General features: G+C 38.6%; 2 protein-coding genes across 2 annotated transcripts; both read left to right on the plus strand.

The window, feature by feature from the left end:
• The first annotated feature begins 1,784 nt into the window (after nt 1–1,784).
• On the plus strand, nt 1,785–8,608 carry LOC122079426 (glucose-induced degradation protein 8 homolog). The gene is made up of 7 exons (XM_042645879.1): nt 1,785–1,941; nt 4,587–4,728; nt 6,105–6,252; nt 6,334–6,409; nt 7,218–7,329; nt 7,491–7,582; nt 8,100–8,608. Exons 1-7 carry the CDS (start codon nt 1,909–1,911, stop codon nt 8,142–8,144), a joined length of 648 nt encoding a protein of 215 aa, XP_042501813.1. The 5' UTR covers nt 1,785–1,908; the 3' UTR covers nt 8,145–8,608.
• Nucleotides 8,609–9,424: 816 nt separating this feature from the next.
• On the plus strand, nt 9,425–17,189 carry LOC122079425 (probable GTP-binding protein OBGC2). The gene is made up of 10 exons (XM_042645878.1): nt 9,425–9,780; nt 10,582–11,057; nt 11,296–11,387; nt 11,928–12,011; nt 13,209–13,286; nt 13,911–14,111; nt 14,203–14,310; nt 15,178–15,252; nt 15,423–15,640; nt 16,591–17,189. The coding sequence occupies exons 1-10, from the start codon at nt 9,677–9,679 to the stop codon at nt 16,688–16,690; spliced, it is 1,536 nt and encodes a 511-aa protein (XP_042501812.1). The 5' UTR covers nt 9,425–9,676; the 3' UTR covers nt 16,691–17,189.
• The last annotated feature ends 908 nt before the right edge of the window (nt 17,190–18,097 follow it).

The raw sequence follows: 18,097 nt of genomic DNA on the forward strand, positions 1-18,097 counted from the left end.
GTTGGGAATCTCAAAAGGATGTTTGCAGAATTGCATGTATCCTTGATACGTGGAGTGATTGCTTCAGTGACAGTGGCTCTTGTAGTTGACAATTGACTTTTTAGACGAAATTGATCCACGTGAGGTGGTTTAGCTGTTAACAAAAGGTATTAGCTAAAGAATTAGGTATTATGACACGTGTCTTTATAAGTGTAATTTCGTCACTACAACGAATCTACTATTTATTAGGAAAATTAGAGGAATTGTAGATGGTAGAATAGGATTTAGGGATTTCAGTGTTGAACATATAAAATGGATCAAATCGTCTTTTAAATTGGAAAAGTTTTAATACAAAATATAAGAAGGATAAAATAATCTTTTATATTTCAAAAACTAACACCTATGATATTTTGAGGAGGCGAAATGTAATAAATGAAATACGAAGGGAATGGATGTAATTAGGTCAAATTCCAAGGAAGATATATGTAAATTTTCTATTCATTATCAGGAAACTTGTGAATTTACCATATTAAACGTTTCTTATTATAAGTTCGGAGAAATGACCAAGGCTATATACAAGTTGGGCAAAAAAAGGCACTTTAGTCCCTTATAATAAAGATTTGATAAGATGCGTAAAACATGACTACAATTGAAAAGACTCCTTAAGCCCTTTGATAAGATTTCTCTCCATAGAGCTTAGGGACCAAAGAATCATCCTAGAGCTGGGGTGACCTAGAGGCACGTGCTCGGATCCTCCTAGGCTATGATCATTCTTTGATCCCTAGGCTCTATGGAGATGAATCGGATCCTTAGGCTCGTTTAGTCACTTAAAATAAAGATCGAATATGATCATCAGACATGACTACAATTAATAAGACTCCTTAGGTCCTTGGATAAGATTCCTCTTCATAGAGTCCGAGGACCAAAGAATGATCTTAGTGCTGAGTGACCTAGAGGCATGTGTCCGGACCCTCTCAACCTCCGATCACTTTCTGATCCATGGACTCTAGAGAGATAAGCTTGATCCTTAGGCATTTACAAGTGACCCAACTGGACCTTCATTGGGCAATCAGAAATTTAATTTTGGGGAAAAGGGAGAGAAAATTGAATAAATAGTATTTTATTATTTGTAACGAAGAACACACGGCCCACCCTTTCCCTTTGGGTAGATCAACCGGGCAAACTCTGGGCCCATATAAGACCGAAACCCACATGAATCAGAAAAGATTGAGGCCCATGAGAACCATGAAACCTCAAAGAATAACTGATGACCCACCCTATGTATTTCATGTAAGCCCCTGAAACACATACAAAACCTATAAGGCACACCCTAGGCCCATGTGATGAATCGGCAGAATCAGTCGAGCCCGAGCCCGAGCCCGAGCCCGTTTCCTGCCAATCTGGAACGGTCAAATCCATGCTAACTTTCTGGGGTTTAGGCCAATTCCCGAATGACCCCCGACTGATTCTGGCCGATTCTGGCTGAATTAGAAACAGAATCAGCTGAGTCCAATCCCGATTCCCCATATAGGAACCTTGCATCACATTGAATTCTCACCCCTTCGATTCCGCTACCAAGCACGTTTGTATAACGCACGGCTGGATCATGTCCGTACAGCAATGATGCATACTATTGTTGGATGAAGAGGTAAGACTCACGGTTAGATCCCATCCACGTAGTAAGGTTGACATTTGTACGGTTCAGATCGCGAACCGTGAGTCACTCAATCGACGGCCGAGTTCCGCTAGAATTCTTGTCTGGTCCCACCTTCATTGTTCCCTGCTGATTCGCGAGGCTTTGGTTACCTGCGTGGGCGTGGAAGACAAAAGTGTTTAACATACACGAATGAAAAAACAGAGGGGAAATCAATCTTCTCCTTTCTTCCAAAGAGCAAATCTTCCATCTTTTTTTAAGATTTTAACTCAACAATGGAGTTGGATCCTCGACAGTACGAGCACATTGTAAGTTTCCTTTCCTTTCGTCTCCATCTTCCATAATAAAAAACTGAAACGAAAGAAAAAAAGTATCATACTCCGTGTTCCCTTAAAACTCGTATACTTGAATGGCTATATGGAAAATTTGGTCAAGCCAAAGCTGTAATTTGATGGCTTTTCGTGTTTGATCATTCGCCCTTCTTCTAAATTTCGAGTTTTTGACTTTGGTTGTTGAAACCCTTGTTTGATAATTTTCTGTTCATCAAGTAGAAGTTTAATCTAATCAATCATTGGTCGTGTTTGGGATATATTACAGTGTTTTAATTCAGATTCCTCTTTAGAACCATTAGGGTACTTCAATTATGGAGGCTATTTTTGTAGAATGAGGGGCGAATTTTAAATAATGGGTTTCTGTTGGGTTTATGATGTTTAGACGAACTTAAGAATTGATCTTTATGGTCGAACGGTCCCTGCATCGCATTTGGAGTTGGTACACTTGGACCTGTGACGTTTCTCGGTCTGTAGAAGAAAGGTGAATTGGGCAAAGAAGGATCTCTAGCTTCAACAGTCAAAATCCGTACAAAAAACTACAGTAGTCTTCTGTAATCGTTGCTTAAAAATTCTGCTTAATGGACCGTTAGAACTCATTGCATGGAAGTTTGAAAGGAAAAATTTGTTGAGGTCTCTAGCAGTATACTCAATATTATGATGTTTTGCTTGAATGGCTTTAAGGAACAGTTTGAAAACTCAATTTCGATTAGGCATGCCGGAAGAATCCACTTGTTTTCCCTTTTTGGTTTGAACAGCCTTGGAAGCTGTATTCATTATGGACTGATTATATGACAATTGTGCTAGCTTCTTTGGAGATTTATCTAGGCTAACACCTCTCTATTTTCCCCCCCTCTTGATTTACCATTTGAAGGGAGAATTTGTTAAATTTGAGGAGTCAATATATAATTAAATAAGACCCACGTTCGTGGGTTCTTGATGATGTCATAAGGGAGTTTATTTTTTGGGCAATATTTACTGTGACTAAAAATTTATCATTGTTCATTCTTCATGCATCCGGTCCTTTGAGATAGGGTACCAAGAATGGAAGTGTTGGGTAGGCATTGATGGACCAAGATATCATGATAAGAATAAGAGTGTTAGACTCCAGCATTGGAAAATTCTTATGTTGTGTAGTTAGTTCTATTGTCAATTTATTTTGAGGAACCTTTTTTTAGTTTACAAAAGTAGCTTATTCAAATTCATTTCCTATCTTTCTTGTCCATATATGTTACCTCCTTGGAGGACTCTGAATTCATATTCTTTTGTGTGGATGCAGTGGGGATAGCACACTTGGCCACTATGGCATAACATTTCTTGTAAAATATAAATATTTTTTTATACATTCTGCACCCATTTTTTGGAGGAGAGATCAGGTATATGGCCTCACCATTGTAAGATCTTTGTGATCGATCATTTCTCCACTGTGCTTTGTTTTTTATTCCAGTGAAGATCCAAATGAGAAAACAGGTAGGTAAACATGTGTTAAATATTCCATTAAGGGGGAAAAAAATTTAGAGCTTGACCATAGCTTGCTAATTTGGGAGTCAATTTAATATATGTGTGAGCCTTGATGCCAAATAGGCAATGAGCACAGAATTAGCAAGAAAACAACAATACTAATCTAATATAGATTAACAACATACAAAACCTACAAGCATCCAAGCACGTTGAAGGTAACTTATGATATCTCATTAAATAGTCTTAGCATCAAGGCTTGCACAGATATTAAATTGACTCTCAAGTCGGAAAGTTATATGGCTAAGCTCTAAATTTCCCCCCTGAATGGAAAATGCAATACATGTTTACCTTTATCATGGAAAATGCACAATGGAGAAAATGAGTGATCACAGAGATCTTAAAGTGGTGAGGCCATATACTTGATATCTCCTCTAAAAACTGGGGACAAAATGTAATCAAAGATTTATATTTTATAACTAATGTTGTGCCATAGTGGCTTCATGTGCTATCGCCATTGCACCCACACAAAAGCCCCAAGCAGGAAGGGAGTCCCCATCGCAACCCACAGAAAACTCCTAATTGTTTTTAATAGAAATGGGAGACTGACCATATATGCATGATGCATTGACAAATAGGAAGCTATATATATATATATATATAGTTATATAGTTCGCAACCCACAGAAAACTCCTAATTGTTTTTTATAGAAATGGGAGACTGACCATGTACGCATGAGGCATTGACAAATAGGAAGCTATATATATATATATATATAGTTCGGTTTGGTTGTGAATGTTCGGTTCGTTTCAAAAGGATTCAGAATGATCCCTATCATGGCCTAGGACCACAACTTATATTAAGAAAAGAATCCTACTTAGAGTCCAACTACAAATAAAGACCCAACTCAACAATGACTTAACATAAACTAATTCTCTTTCTTCTGTCATCTGGATTGAAAATTGTCATGTACATTCTTCTGACGTGTCTGTTATATTTACCTTTAAATGGTTTATCTGTTTATATGGATCCAAATAATTATTTATTGATAGATGTGAGATGATGAATTTTTGTTTTTGATAAGCCATCTGCTACTGAATTTTTTTTGATGTGATTTCTCCTAATGAGATAACAACTTGAAATTTTGCGTTGCTCCTTTTTTATAGGCTATTAATGACAATGATGTCCGCAACATTGTCTTATCATATCTTGTACATAATTGCTTCAAAGAGACTGCAGAATCATTCATTTCTTGCACTGGGATGAAGCTTCCTGCTGATTATCCAGTGGATATGGACAAAAGGAAACGTAGGTGATTATTCCTTTCTTTTTTATGGCTAAAGTGGATTTTAGGCCACAAACCTGCTGTATGGAATCCCTTCAGTTGAGTGGTAGTCTTGATTCCATTGTGGATATATGATATGCAGTGGAAGTGATTAAAAGTGAGTCCAAATTTTCATAAAATACTGAAAGTGCCATTGTGGATATATGATATGCAGTGGAGTCCCTTCGGTAATTTCTTGACACTTTGGACTCACTTTTAAGGTTTCCCCCCGTACTTGTTAGGGGCTGTACTTGACCACCAAGATGGTTGTGGTCGTGTGGGGTTTTCTATAACATGGACCCATCCATGTCTGCCACATGAAAAGCAAATCCTCTAAGCCCCTTTTGTTTGGTGGGAAAAAAGGGATGGGAAGGAAAAGTCGTGGGCCCCACATGTAATGGGGTCAAGGGGCATGAAAGGCAAGGAAATGAAATGATAGTAAAGGATGGGGTGGAATAATAAAATAATAATATAATCCATATTCCCATTCCTTTCCCACAAAATCCTACGGAATATGGTATGACTTTGAAGAAGGGTGACATGAGATTGTTCCCTTGTCACATAAGCATACATGTAATGCATGTTATTTGTTACTTTACCATCCCATGCAAACAAACAACTTTCGTTTTTGGAATTTTAAGGAAAATCATCCAAGTATTCCACCACATTTTTTTTTCATCAAACAAACAAGGCCTGTGTAATGTTGTCTCATGGAAATGCTTGTAATGCACTCTTACTGATTGCCTTAAACAGGGGGTGGTACTTTTTTTTTTTTTTTTGGGTGGGGGGGTGGGGGGGGGGGGGTAAGCGGCCGGTTGAAAATGTTTTCCATTCATTTCTCAAGTTAAGTATCTATTGAGGAAAGTTTCTGGCTATTTTGTGGCCGGTCGTGTCAGTATCATATCCGTCACAATTTTTAAATGCTATAACTTGGTGCTGGTTGACTTGAGTCCAATATTGATAGCAAACACCGAGACCTACTGACTACTGTGATTTAAGTGACTGCCAATTCCTGATTTAGATCTTTCACTGTTGCATTGGGAAACCAAATGTCGAAGCCCTCAATCGAGAAAGTCTCTCTCTCTCTCTCTCTCTCTCCCCCCTTTTTGCTAAAGAAAATGAATATTGGGGGAGGGTTTTCTAAGTAAATCAATTTCTTGAAAGGGGGGGGGGGGATTTTTTTCCGTTCCGTTGTTACTATTTAATATCATTGTTTGGTAAAAATAAAGTGAGATGTGGTTCATATGTATTTTTATGGATGAATTTAAAATGTATGATTAACTAAGTATTTGTGTGGATGAATTTGAAATTTATGATTAACTAAGTTATGAACTGTATGTTTTTCTTGGTTTTTTGTCAGCAATTGTCCATTTTGCATTGGAGGGAAATGCTCTCAAGGCCATAGAATTGACAGAACAGCTGGCACACAACTTACTAGAGGAAAACAAGGACCTGCACTTTGATCTCTTGAGCCTTCATTTTGTTCAGCTTGTTTGCTCTAGAAAATGGTGAGTGATCTGTGAGGCTGCACCTTCGCAAAAGCAAGAACTTACCTGTATTCCTTAATTGAATTCAATTTTCCTTGGCAGCGCAGAAGCTCTTGAATTTGCTCAAACCAAGCTTACACCATTTGGGAGTGTTCAGAAATATGTTGAGAAACTGGAGGTGTGTTTGCAGAAGAAAAGAAGCCAACATTAAGTAATTTTATTTGGTTATATCTGACCATGATTACAAAATTGAGTTCTACTTACCTAGAAAGTCCTCTAAATTATTATAGGGGAACAGAATGCTCCCTGGTTGCGTGGCCCCTGCGCCAGCACAGGGGCCAATGAGGGGTCGTACATGGGCATAAACAGGGGGTGGGTTTTGGGTTTTATAAGTGTGGGGGCGTCATTTTGCTGCTCACTATGTCTGGGTGCAGGGGCCGCACAACCAGGGAGCATTCATTTTTCCGGTATTATATGATCCAACGTGGATGTGCACTTGCAGAGAATGAAATACAGCTTTGCCATCTCCATCATGCAAATTTGGGGTCTAATGTTGCTATTTATTGATGTCAGTGTCTTCTGGTTCAAATATCTTCTGTTACTGTTCTGGATTATTTTGAATCATAGTGAAGGACGGTAACATCTGGCCTAATTTTTCGTTTTAAAAATTTTTGGGTGAGTGCTTGGACATTATGAAGCATCAGGGTTGAGAGGATGAAAGATATATGTATGTGGTGGGTTGTGTGGCATGGCAAAAGAATTGAAGGTTTTGTTTTGGAATTTGGTAATCAAGGATTTTTTAAGGTGCTGCAGTCGGTTGCATCATGATTTTTGTTTTTGATTCAGAATGTAAATTGTTCACATAATTTTTATATTCTCTTTCTTTCTTTCTTTTCTTTTCTTTCCTTTTTCTTTTATTTGTTTATTTTTTTAATCAAGAAATTTTCCCCTTGATTTGCCTTTCTATAACTTTGCCACATTTACAGGACTTCATGGCTTTGCTTGCTTACGAGGAGCCAGAAAAATCACCGATGTTCCATCTGCTTAGTTTGGACTATCGGCAGCATGTTGCAGATAATCTAAATCGAGCAATTCTGGGTTAGTTTCTTCCTTTGCAACTTGCCTTTTTGTACCATCTCTGTTTCTAGGATTTTCTTTTCCTGTAGTATATCCGAATTGAGATCATTTTGTAAATAATTTTGTTTTTACCTTGACCTTGTAAGACTTACTGCAATTTTCTTTTCCATGATTAATGCCAGCACATGCTAACTTGCCTAGCTATTCTGCAATGGAAAGGCTGATACAACAAACCACAGTGGTTAGGAAATCCTTACATCAAGAGCTTGGAAAGGTAAAAAGTGCAAATGAAACAAAAATGAAATCTTTCTTCTTGGATATGATGAGGCTTTCACGGTGGCTGACCATGCCTATTCCCAAAACAGCTTTTGTGGAGAAGCCTTTCTTACCTCATCAGAAATTATTATTTGGTTTATTCTCTTAATTTAACTGTGTTCATCCTCCGCCATTTTGTTGTGCTTCCATGTGCTTAGATGCAATTTCTTAAAAACGGTGTACCCAGTGCATGAGGCTCCCTCCACTGTGGGGTTGGGGAGTGTCATTAGGTATGCAGCCTTACCCCCGCTTTGCAGAGGGTCTGTTTGCCGACTCGAACCTGCGACCACTAGGTCACAATGGAGCAAATTTGATTGCGCTGAGGGCCGCCCTCTTGTATAACCCCAAATAAACAAGTTTGTCTGACTTGAACTGTACTGGTCTCAGACTGTTTTACTGGATGCAGAAATAGTTATGCTATTATCCTTCGAATAGGTTGCAGTGCACTTAACTCTTTTTAACTTGTGAATTGGCAGGATGAACATCCACCATTTTCTCTGACATCTTTCCTGAAGAGTTGAAGAAGGTGGCTGGAATTTTCAGCAGGCAAACAATGAGGCACATTGCTTAAACATCAGATCATCTGGTGTAATAGTTGCTCATGGGTGCAATATAATCTTTGAAATCTTGCTCGTTTGTAGAGAATTAATAGCAGAGATGTCTTGTATCCAGTCGTCGGCGTTTTGGTGAGATGTGCCTTTCTCAGTTAAGTGGCCAGAATCAAAATCAGGTGCTTGGTATTGGAGTCACAAAGTTGCCTTGTTCATGGATTGTTGGTCTTGGTGGGCGTGGCTGTCATCTATTTGCATTTGTAAGCGATTAGAATAGTGCACTTTTCGATTTTTTTTTAGGTGGTTGGTTTCACTGTTACTGATAGATATCAGAAGAAACGAAAGAATAGGAATCACAATCTTATTTTGTTGCAAGAACTTGGAAATTATTGGTATGTAATATTATTTGGGAAGTAAAAGTTCCACTTTACTAACTAGTTGCTTCAATTGGATTGTTGCTGGAGCTTGAGCTGTTGTATTTGTGATGGACTGGGTTTCTGGAAGGGCTTTGTTGGTGTAAGAAACAGATTCACCTCTGCCCAGACATTGGGGTGAGGGTGGAGTGAGTTTTTTTTTTCCTGAGAGGTGGGGGATGACTGGCTTACCTCCCATGAAATGAAAAATGACATCTCTATGGATGCTTCTTTGTGTATTTTCATTGACTCTCACGCATATGTAAAAATGAAACATTTTCCCCATCAAAAATTTTAAATTACCCTTGATCCCCTCCTCTCTCCCAATAGCCGGCCTCTGCCATCCACATCTCCTTCTTCCCCACCGCAGCCACTGCATCTCCCCTTTTTGCCTCTTCACCCTTCTTGCATTTCCGTCCATGGACCATAAGAGAATTTGATACCAAAGTATAGTTGGCAAACTTGTGGTGAATCGGAAAATGTGGGGTGGGAGGAGTCTACCCAACTTTGTCGACGGATCCCTCCCTACAACTCTACAGCCAGAGGAGCCGAGGGGTGTCGTAACCCTGCACAAGCGGTTTGAGATACTCCCTCTATGGACCTTCCCTCCCATCTCCAGTGGTGGTTGGGAGCACTGTGGCTGCGGTGGTTGTATCTAAGTTAGATGCAGGGAAGGTTGAGAGGGAAGGGAGGGACGAGGGATAATTTAGGGATTCTGAATTATTAGGGGAGAAAAAAATGTTAAAATTTGCATCTGTGAGATATATAAAGAAAAATTTGAGGTTGGGGTGTATTGGGTCAAGGTGTAGAGTCGAAGGGAAAATTTTTTGCTGTTGCTTGGGATATAGTCAAATAGCTGCAACCCATGGTAACAGATAAGAAAATGGAATCCAAGGCGTAGATTTGAAATAATTTCGCCGTTTAGATTTCATTTCTTTGGCTGTCACAAGGTTAGCTGCAACCGGGCAGCAGCTAAATTTCGTCCGAAATTAAAAGACTCTTGCCCGCCCAAAGAGCCGAGAGGTGAGACACTTCAGTCTGTCTCTTGGGCTCCAGAGGCTTCAAGCTCCTGAGCGCAAGCAAAATCAAATGGCTTGTCTGGTATTCCCAATCCCATCTTTGTCATCGTCCTTACCAAACCCACGGCTTCTTAAAGACAACTCCACGCCCTCCCTCCTCTGCAACGGACTGAGGTACACTGACTTGCTTCTCTTCCCTCTTTTTTCTTATCCATTCTCTTATCTCATTTTTATTTGATTTGGGTTTCTCTTCTATTTAAGAATGTGAGCGAGTGTTTGTTCTGCTTCCCCCCCACCCTCCAACACTTATATGCTGTTTTGTTAGTGTTTTGTCTTACACTTTCCGGACGTAATTCCGAGAGAATCCCGCTTTGTTGGCAATATATGTATTGCTACTTCCTTTTTCTTTAGCTTTCCTTTCCTGGATAGCAAAATGGAAGGAGTTACCGGGCATTGGCAGACCCTCCTTTACTGATCCTTCTCGGTTTGTTTCATCAGAATATACTTTCGGGAGAGGAAAAGAAAAAATTTCAAGAGCGAGCCCCTATATGTTCTAATGCCAAATTCAGTTTCCTTTGCCCCAAAAGCCTAGTATTTGGAAGAAACCCATTTTTATGAGCAAGATGGATCATGTCCTGTACTCCTGCCCCACCCCACCGGAGACAGAAGCGAGGGTTTTCGTACGCAATCCAGGGACCCCATTCAGTATTCCTGTATCCTTGGGCTCAAAAGCTCCTCTTTTATGTTCATGTATTGGTTTCAGTGACCAAATTATTTCTGAACTTATATTTTCTGGGCTACTGTAACTTATTGAGCTTCCCTTATCTGTCCTAGAAACTATTTCAGTTAGTGTCCATGTTTCTGATGTTGCTGTCGTGCTTCCATATTGAAAGGGTTAGAATTTTGATCACTTTTATCCTTTAGTCAAAAAATTTCATGTTGGTAAGTTGTTCTGCTGTGTTTTTTATTTGGTAGGTTTAAAGGGCAAGAACGCCATTCTAAGAAAACCGGTTTCTTCTTACTTAAGTGTGGTGTTACTAAGGTGAAGGAACATTCTTCAAAAAAATATCCATTCATTAGTGAACCACACAAGTACTTTGATCAGGTTGTCATCACAGTTCGTTCTGGAGATGGAGGCCATGGTGCCGTTCTTACTATGCCCATGCCCAACCAAAGGACTCCTTCCAAGTCATCAGCAAAACATGACCAGCAGAGAAAGAAGAAGAGTTTGTACAAAAGGGATTTTGATGGGTCGCTTATCCTGCCCATGGGTGGTCATGGAGGAGATGTAATCATTTATGCTGATGAGGGCAAAGATTCGTTATTGGAATTTCACAAGAAGAGTCGCTACAATGCAAAGCGTGGGGGAAACGTCGATGCCATGGGTGTTTTGACCTCCCAACTGCACGACGGACTTGCTGCTCCCACATTGCGTATTCCAGTGCCTGTAGGTTTGTACACTTCATTGATTTACAATTTTTAGATACTCTAGGCTTAACTTGCATCTATATCAGCATTCCATATAATGGGATCATAGAGACAAGGGTTTCCCAGCTATTTATATTTTGTTATTGCTTCTGCATGCATTATCTAGTGCTCCAGCAGAATAATACATATGCCATTGGCAAAATTTTATTGTCAATGACACCTCTATAGATGTCCTTTTGAGTAGTTGTTTAACTCTGACAGGTACCGTTGTAAAACGTAAGCGAGGAAAGCTTCTGGCCGATTTAGCACATCCAGGCCAAGAAATTCTAGTTGTGAGGGGTGGACAAGGAGGGGTGAGTTATCCGTAGTTTGCAATCACTTGTTTCAGTAGCATGTTTGTTTTATCAAATGAATCTCTTTTCCTTTGACATTACTTCAAGGGTCCCTTACCTCGGAGTTTACCTGCTTAATGTTATTCTCAGAATATTGAAACATATGTGAGGTCAAATGCACAAGTTCCCCCCCCCCCCCCCCCTCCTAATTGAAGAAAGAAACCACCACAGTAGCAAATAAATCACTTTTATCTGTATGTCAATGACAAACTACATTCTTTTACGCATTTCAAAGAAGCACGATTGTTTTGACTGAGTGGAGATCTGTTGTACTTTATCACCTCAATGGTTAGCAAAGAAAAAAGCAAGTAATGAATTCTATCTTTATGTCAACCACAATTACATTCTTTAGGCATTTCATAGAAGCACGGTTGTTTTGACTGAGTGGAGATCTGTCGTAATTTATCACCTCAATGGTATTATTAAGATGCTCTTAAGAATCCTGTTATACATATTTCTCAAGCATGAGCTATTATTCATCTTTTATCTTGCTTTTGGCAGATTAGCTTGTTAGAGATGCCTGAACATAGAAGGAAACAATTGATGGCCTTAACGACTAATATCATGAGAGATGATGATGACAAGGTAAGACATGTAACATCTCTTACTTAAAACATTTACTGTATCATTATTGGAATATGTTTTCATGAAATCTCTATGACCATCCCAAAGCATTTTATTGGTCTCACAGTTAAAAGGTTTGTTCTTGAACAATGTTTAGTAGGCAATAAATCCATGGAAGTTTGTGAATACTGCTGTTTACTGATTTTAACTGTTTCATGCTGATTTATGTAACTAGTGTCTAGACTTATTCTCTGGCGGAGCATTTCATCATTCAGAATATTTGATGTTCTTGGAGTAAAAATAATGCAAGGCCTATTTTTGGTTTGATTCGCATGCCATTTATTCATGCTGGAGATTATAATCCTGGTTTAACATACCAATAATCATTTTTACATGAATCTGCCATTAACACTTTGTGGTTAGTCTGCTTGGAACAAATTCACTTGCTACTCGAAAAGTTGACTTTATGCTCATACCCTGTCTAGCTGAAAAATAACCACAATCTTCTCAACACAAAACCAAACAAGATTTATTCAATGTAATTAGCCAGTGTTGGGTCATGCTATGTCAGCTTAGGCTTGGACTAAATTCTACAAGTTACAAATAAGTTATAATATTAAGCTTCATGAATAATTGACGCACACTCCTAGTTTTTTGATATCCCTATTTCCTTGATTTTAAGCCTGTGCAAGCCTAGAACATAACCCTCAGGTTCTACAATTTTTGCCCTTCACTCCACCTGCCATCTTGCCTCAATAAACAAAAACCCTTCCCTCCCCTCCCCTTTAGTAGACCACTACTTTGACAAGACCAAAAATTGCATATATAATTAACCATTGTTGTCTTGCTTCTCTAATCCTTTTATGACTTCAAGATTTCTTTCGCTTCCTTAGTACTCTTGCTAACATCATAACATGATTGATTTCTTCCTTCTAGATGGGAGGTCTGCATTTCTAACACCATTTTCTCTGACCCCTTGATGAATTGATGACTCCTAGTCTAATCTCTTGATCAATTGATGCTTTGATTAATAACTCAAATATCTGAGATTCAGAGCCTTACTTCCATCTCCGATCCTTTCAATTGAGACATCTTCTTCATCCATCACCCTCTTTTGATGAGGATGAAGTCATGGCTATGTTTGTGCTTAAATAGTGTTTATATCTCCTACTCCATGATTTTATAATGTGGAATTTAAGCCTTTTCAATCCGTTGCAGGTCTTAGTTCTTGGTCAACCTGGGGAGGAGGTTAGTCTGGAGTTGATATTGAGAGTAGTTGCTGATGTTGGTTTAGTGGTGAGTATTGTCTTGTGCTCTAATTTCTTACTTATCTTAAGATTCTACCATTTGCAATGCCATTACTGTTTGTTTCTATTTTCCCTATTGCATCACATCCATAAGAGGTCAATATTGTCAGTTTGCTAACTTAATATGGATGAGGGATTGTAGAACATACCAAGATTGCAGGCCACACATCTGCAACTACAACAATTTCCTGAAATGTTGTGTACATGGGCTAAAATTCATAGAAATTTGGCAATGTTACTTTGTGTAGTTAATCAAGTATTCTGATATGGCAAAGTTACTTGGTGTAATTGATCAAGTTTTTCTGGTTCTACAATGTCATAGAGACCTATGTACTTGGCCAGACTTTCAAAGCTTAGGTAGGTTCATACCCTAAACCTGGGTTTGAAACCGCCCTTCATCTACTGAAAACTAACTGCTGACACATAACCAAAAAAAAAGAAAAGAAAAAGAAAGAAATAGAACAAGATAAATAAATAAAAATTGCCACGCTCTTTGGGTAAGTGATGCCATCTTGTTTAACTCTGCGTGTTTCAGAATAGAGTGAAACAAAGCATGTGGTCAACTGTATATTATGGTTTTCAAGTTGTTAGACATTGCTTTCTCTTTTTCCAGGGACTTCCAAATGCTGGAAAATCAACCCTTTTAGCTGCCATCACACTTGCAAAACCTGATATTGCTGATTATCCATTCACAACATTAATGCCAAACCTTGGACGCCTCGATGGTGACCCTAGTTTAGGGGCAGGGAAGTATACATCTGAGGCAACATTAGCTGATTTGCCTGGTCTAATCGAAGGTGCTCACCTGGGGAAGGTATTAATTAATGTTCTGCATGTCTTTTACCTTCTTTTTCACCCCACCATATTGCTGATTTGCTAAAAATCTAGAATCTACCATCATGCAGGGTCTTGGTCGGAATTTTTTGAGACACTTGAGGAGGACTCGGCTATTAGTCCATGTTATTGATGCAGCTGCTGCGAATCCTGTGAAAGATTATAGAACTGTTAAAGAAGTATGATTTGCCCCCAACCCCCTCTTGCGTTGTTTCTTTACCAGGTGGATTACTCATCATTACCAAATTCAATAGAAAAAAAAAAAAAAGACCAATCAATGGCTGTTTGGAATCTCACAATCCAAACTGAGCTCTGATTCAAGGGATGAGAGCTTACCAGATTGATGAAGATTTTGACTTACTATTTTTAGTTTTTCATTAGTTGCCAATAAACACAAGTAGTATATGTTTTCAAGTTCAATTTCTACTTAGAAAAAAAATATATATATATTTCACCTTAAGATGTTTCAGTTTGAAGGTGTAAATTGACTCTAGACTTGCCTTCAGGAATTAATCCATATATGGTACCTATGATTTTGCATTTGTTTGATATTTCTAGACAGGTGATTACTCCTCCAGAGTGGTGGATGATCTAGCTTTTTGCTGGAATATTTTTTACTTCCCTTTCTGGTCAATATATGTTCTTGGGAAAAAAATTTAATGCCTTGCTTTTACAAGAGCTTGTTAAGATTTTATTTTTTTAAGATGGATTTTTTTCTTTAGTTACTTTTGTCTGTGGTTGTTGGGTTACTTTTTTTTTTCTGGAGGGGGGGGGGGTGGATAGGAAGTGTTGTTTGCCGATTTGATTATTTTGCTTCTTTATTAGATCAAGCAACTGGGTTTCTTTTCTTATTCATGTCATGGCTTTTTTTTTACTTCGTCTATGGTGCTTGAGTTTTGTTGATCCTTTTGATAACTTGTCTTTATAGTTGCCTAATCAGTCAAATATGAGGTAACAGACTGTTTAATTTCTTTTTCAGTCACTTATATCTATTTTGTTTTTCGTTTTTGGATTTCTGGAAATTTAAGTCACTTAATATTTTGCAGGAGCTGAGGATGTACAATCCTGAATACCTTGAACGGCCATATGTTGTGGTGTTAAATAAGATTGACCTCCCAGAGGTATGTAGTAGTATTTATGCTTCTGGTATCCAAGTATCTTCCCACTAGACAACACCCCCCCCCCATAAAAAAAAAAAAAAAAAAAAGAAAGAGGGGAAGGGTAGTGGACATAGATAAGTAACTTTGTACTTAATTTTTTTGGGTGTACTTTGCTTGCTTCTCTATTTCAGGCGAGTGATAGGTTGCCTTCTTTGATTCAAGAGATATCAGCAATTGGATGCAATGAGATACCCTCAGAGCCAGAAATTAGTAGTGAAAAAGTGGCTCAACTAATGCCCTTAGATAGTGAACATGAAACCACACCTTTGGTTTCCCCTATTAGAGACACAAAGGAAAAAGAAATTGATGACTATCCACGTCCTGTAGCTGTTGTGGGTGTTAGCGTTCTGTAAGTTTACCCCATCTTCTCATTTACTTTCATAAATTTGATCCATCCGATTCTGATTATTTTATGCATTTAGATTTGTCTAGATATATGCTTTCCTTTTCTATATTGTAGCTCCTGGCATCCTCATTCTTCAGTTACTAGATCAGGTTTCTTTAGTGCATTTTGCTGCAGTTTGTATGTCCTTTAGACTGAGAGGTGTTGAAAGATCGATTGCATTGTAATCTTTTATATCTTGTATGGTGGTTTAATCTGACCCAGGATTCCGCTTCATAGTTGGTGAGTTCAACTGGATGGCCTAGATTTCTGAAAAAACCTTAAATATTCAAGAAACATGTATAGTTGGATCATTTGAAACCTGTATCCGTTTAAGTTTGTTGGATCACCGTCTTAATATGCTTGATACCACATCTCAATCAGACAGCTTGAAATACCAATCTCTCTGATACTGTTGTGGGTACATCATCTAAACAACAGTATTCTCTCTCTTTCTCTCTCATAGAAAGAGAGATTGTTCTTAACAGATTACAAATATGAATATAATCTTGCCTGATGCTGCTCATTGAAAGCCCTTAAATTGAATAGAACCTATGATTTAGTTTACTTAAAGAGGGTGGGCCTCGGCGCAATGGTAAGGTTGTTCCATTGCGATCTAGGGTTTGCTGGTTCAAGTTTGGAAACACCCTCTCCAGGAAACGGGGGTATGCAAAGGCTGCTACATTCTGACCCTCCCCAGAACCTGTAGTGGCAGGAGCCTCATGCACTGATACACCCTTCTATAATTTAGTTTATTTGAGACTACTTTCTCCCATTAGTTGCCTAATTGCTTTCCTGGAGATTATTTTTTACACTACCTGACATGGTTATTTTTTGCTCGACTTACCACATACAAATTCCATGCAGTGTTCTCATTGAAAAAAATTACAAGATTTATTTGAAGTTGTTCCTTGCAGTAAAGGCATCAGGATCACTGAAATGTTGAAGGAGATTAGGGCAGCATTAAGGAAGTGCCAAGGTTCAGACAAAGCATTGGAACTGAGTATGCAATTATGATTATACAACTTCAAAAGCTCCATGTAGAGAAATGCTTTCATATCGGGCTGATGCTAAGAGATGGAGTAGAGATCAGTTCTGTTGTGGGTAACCTAAGAGCCTATCTAGAGGCACATGGAACAGATAATGCAAGTCATAACTCATGTCCACATTTTTGTGAAACTTAATGATGATTTGAGTTTGTACAGGTATCTTCCTGGAGCTGGTTGGCCTTCCTCCGAACCAGCAAGGCTTTTGCTGACTTGCAGAAGCGTACTCCATATATTATACCAAATGCTGGAAATAGTTTTAGTTCATCGATAAAGGCATGTGTAACCCCATCTTTAAACAACCACCCCACTAGTCTCCCTGAAGATGAAATTGTATACCCATCATATTTTCTCTGGCTTCTCATCCTGCCTTGTATATGCGGTCTGTCTATGTTTATATCTTTTTAGTCTTCATATGCAACTATCTTTCTTAGTTGATTATCTGAAACAATAATGTATTTTGTTGCATCTATCCATTAGGGGGTTGTAATGTAGGAATAGATTACAAGAAACTACCCCAGCAGTTTATAATCCCAAACAAGACAAATAGGAGCAGGAAACAAAGAAATAAGACCATCAAATAAACCTCTAAGGATACAATACCCATACAAGAGCAAAACCAACTCAAAACAACCCGATAAGTGAGAGAAAGACCTGTTATAGAGCTGGAGAGAGAGAGGTGTGGCCAGGCCTATAGGGCTCCAATTGAGTTGCAAATTTGATCGATTGTAGGGCCCACCAAGGGTACAAAAACCCTCAAATATGAAGAGCTTCTGACCGCTGATTATGGAGTTATGAAGGTTCTTGATGTCTGACCTAAGAGAGAGAATCAAGAATTGCAGAAAAACCAGAAGTGAACAGTGGATGATGGCTTCCCAACAGAGATCGAGTGGCCATCTTGAAAAGTTGAACCAGTTCTTAAAAAGCCTTGAATTCTCTGCAATTAATAGTTACTTTAATCAGTGAACAGAAATAGAATTTTAATTGCAGAAAATAAGAGAGGAAAGGGAATTGTGGGGGAGTGGTTGTCTCGACCAGGGCTTCTCACCCACAACTTTCCTAGTTGTTCTAACATAATGATTGCAATTTCCTTTATTTAAATATGAAATAATGAGTACATAGGCTCCTCTGTTTATATAGGGCAGAATAGCAATCAAACTACTATTAGGAGTTGGTTTCCCAATAGGACTAGATACTCCTTCAACTAGGAGCTAGTTTCCTAATAGAACTAGACATTTCTACTACAACTAGGAATTCAAATTTGGACTAAGAATAATAAACCAATGTGGAAAACAAATAGTCCTAAGACAATTTGGACTCGACATACCACTTACTCAATTCGATGGGCCCAATGGCTCACTAATTAATTAAAACAACT

This window comes from Macadamia integrifolia, chromosome 5 (genome assembly GCF_013358625.1).
Source record: "Macadamia integrifolia cultivar HAES 741 chromosome 5, SCU_Mint_v3, whole genome shotgun sequence".
NCBI lineage: Eukaryota > Viridiplantae > Streptophyta > Magnoliopsida > Proteales > Proteaceae > Macadamia > Macadamia integrifolia.

Excerpts from the sequence above, each read along its gene's own strand:
- LOC122079426 (XM_042645879.1), top strand. The coding sequence starts at position 1,909 with ATGGAGTTGGATCCTCGACAGTACGAGCACATT. Across the intron at positions 1,942-4,586 it reads CTCGACAGTACGAGCACATT|GCTATTAATGACAATGATGT; the intron begins GTAAGTTTCCTT and ends CCTTTTTTATAG. Across the intron at positions 4,729-6,104 it reads GGATATGGACAAAAGGAAAC|CAATTGTCCATTTTGCATTG; the intron begins GTAGGTGATTAT and ends GTTTTTTGTCAG.
- LOC122079425 (XM_042645878.1), top strand. The coding sequence starts at position 9,677 with ATGGCTTGTCTGGTATTCCCAATCCCATCTTTGTCATCGTCCTTACCA. Across the intron at positions 11,058-11,295 it reads GCGTATTCCAGTGCCTGTAG|GTACCGTTGTAAAACGTAAG; the intron begins GTTTGTACACTT and ends TAACTCTGACAG. Across the intron at positions 13,287-13,910 it reads TTGCTGATGTTGGTTTAGTG|GGACTTCCAAATGCTGGAAA; the intron begins GTGAGTATTGTC and ends CTCTTTTTCCAG.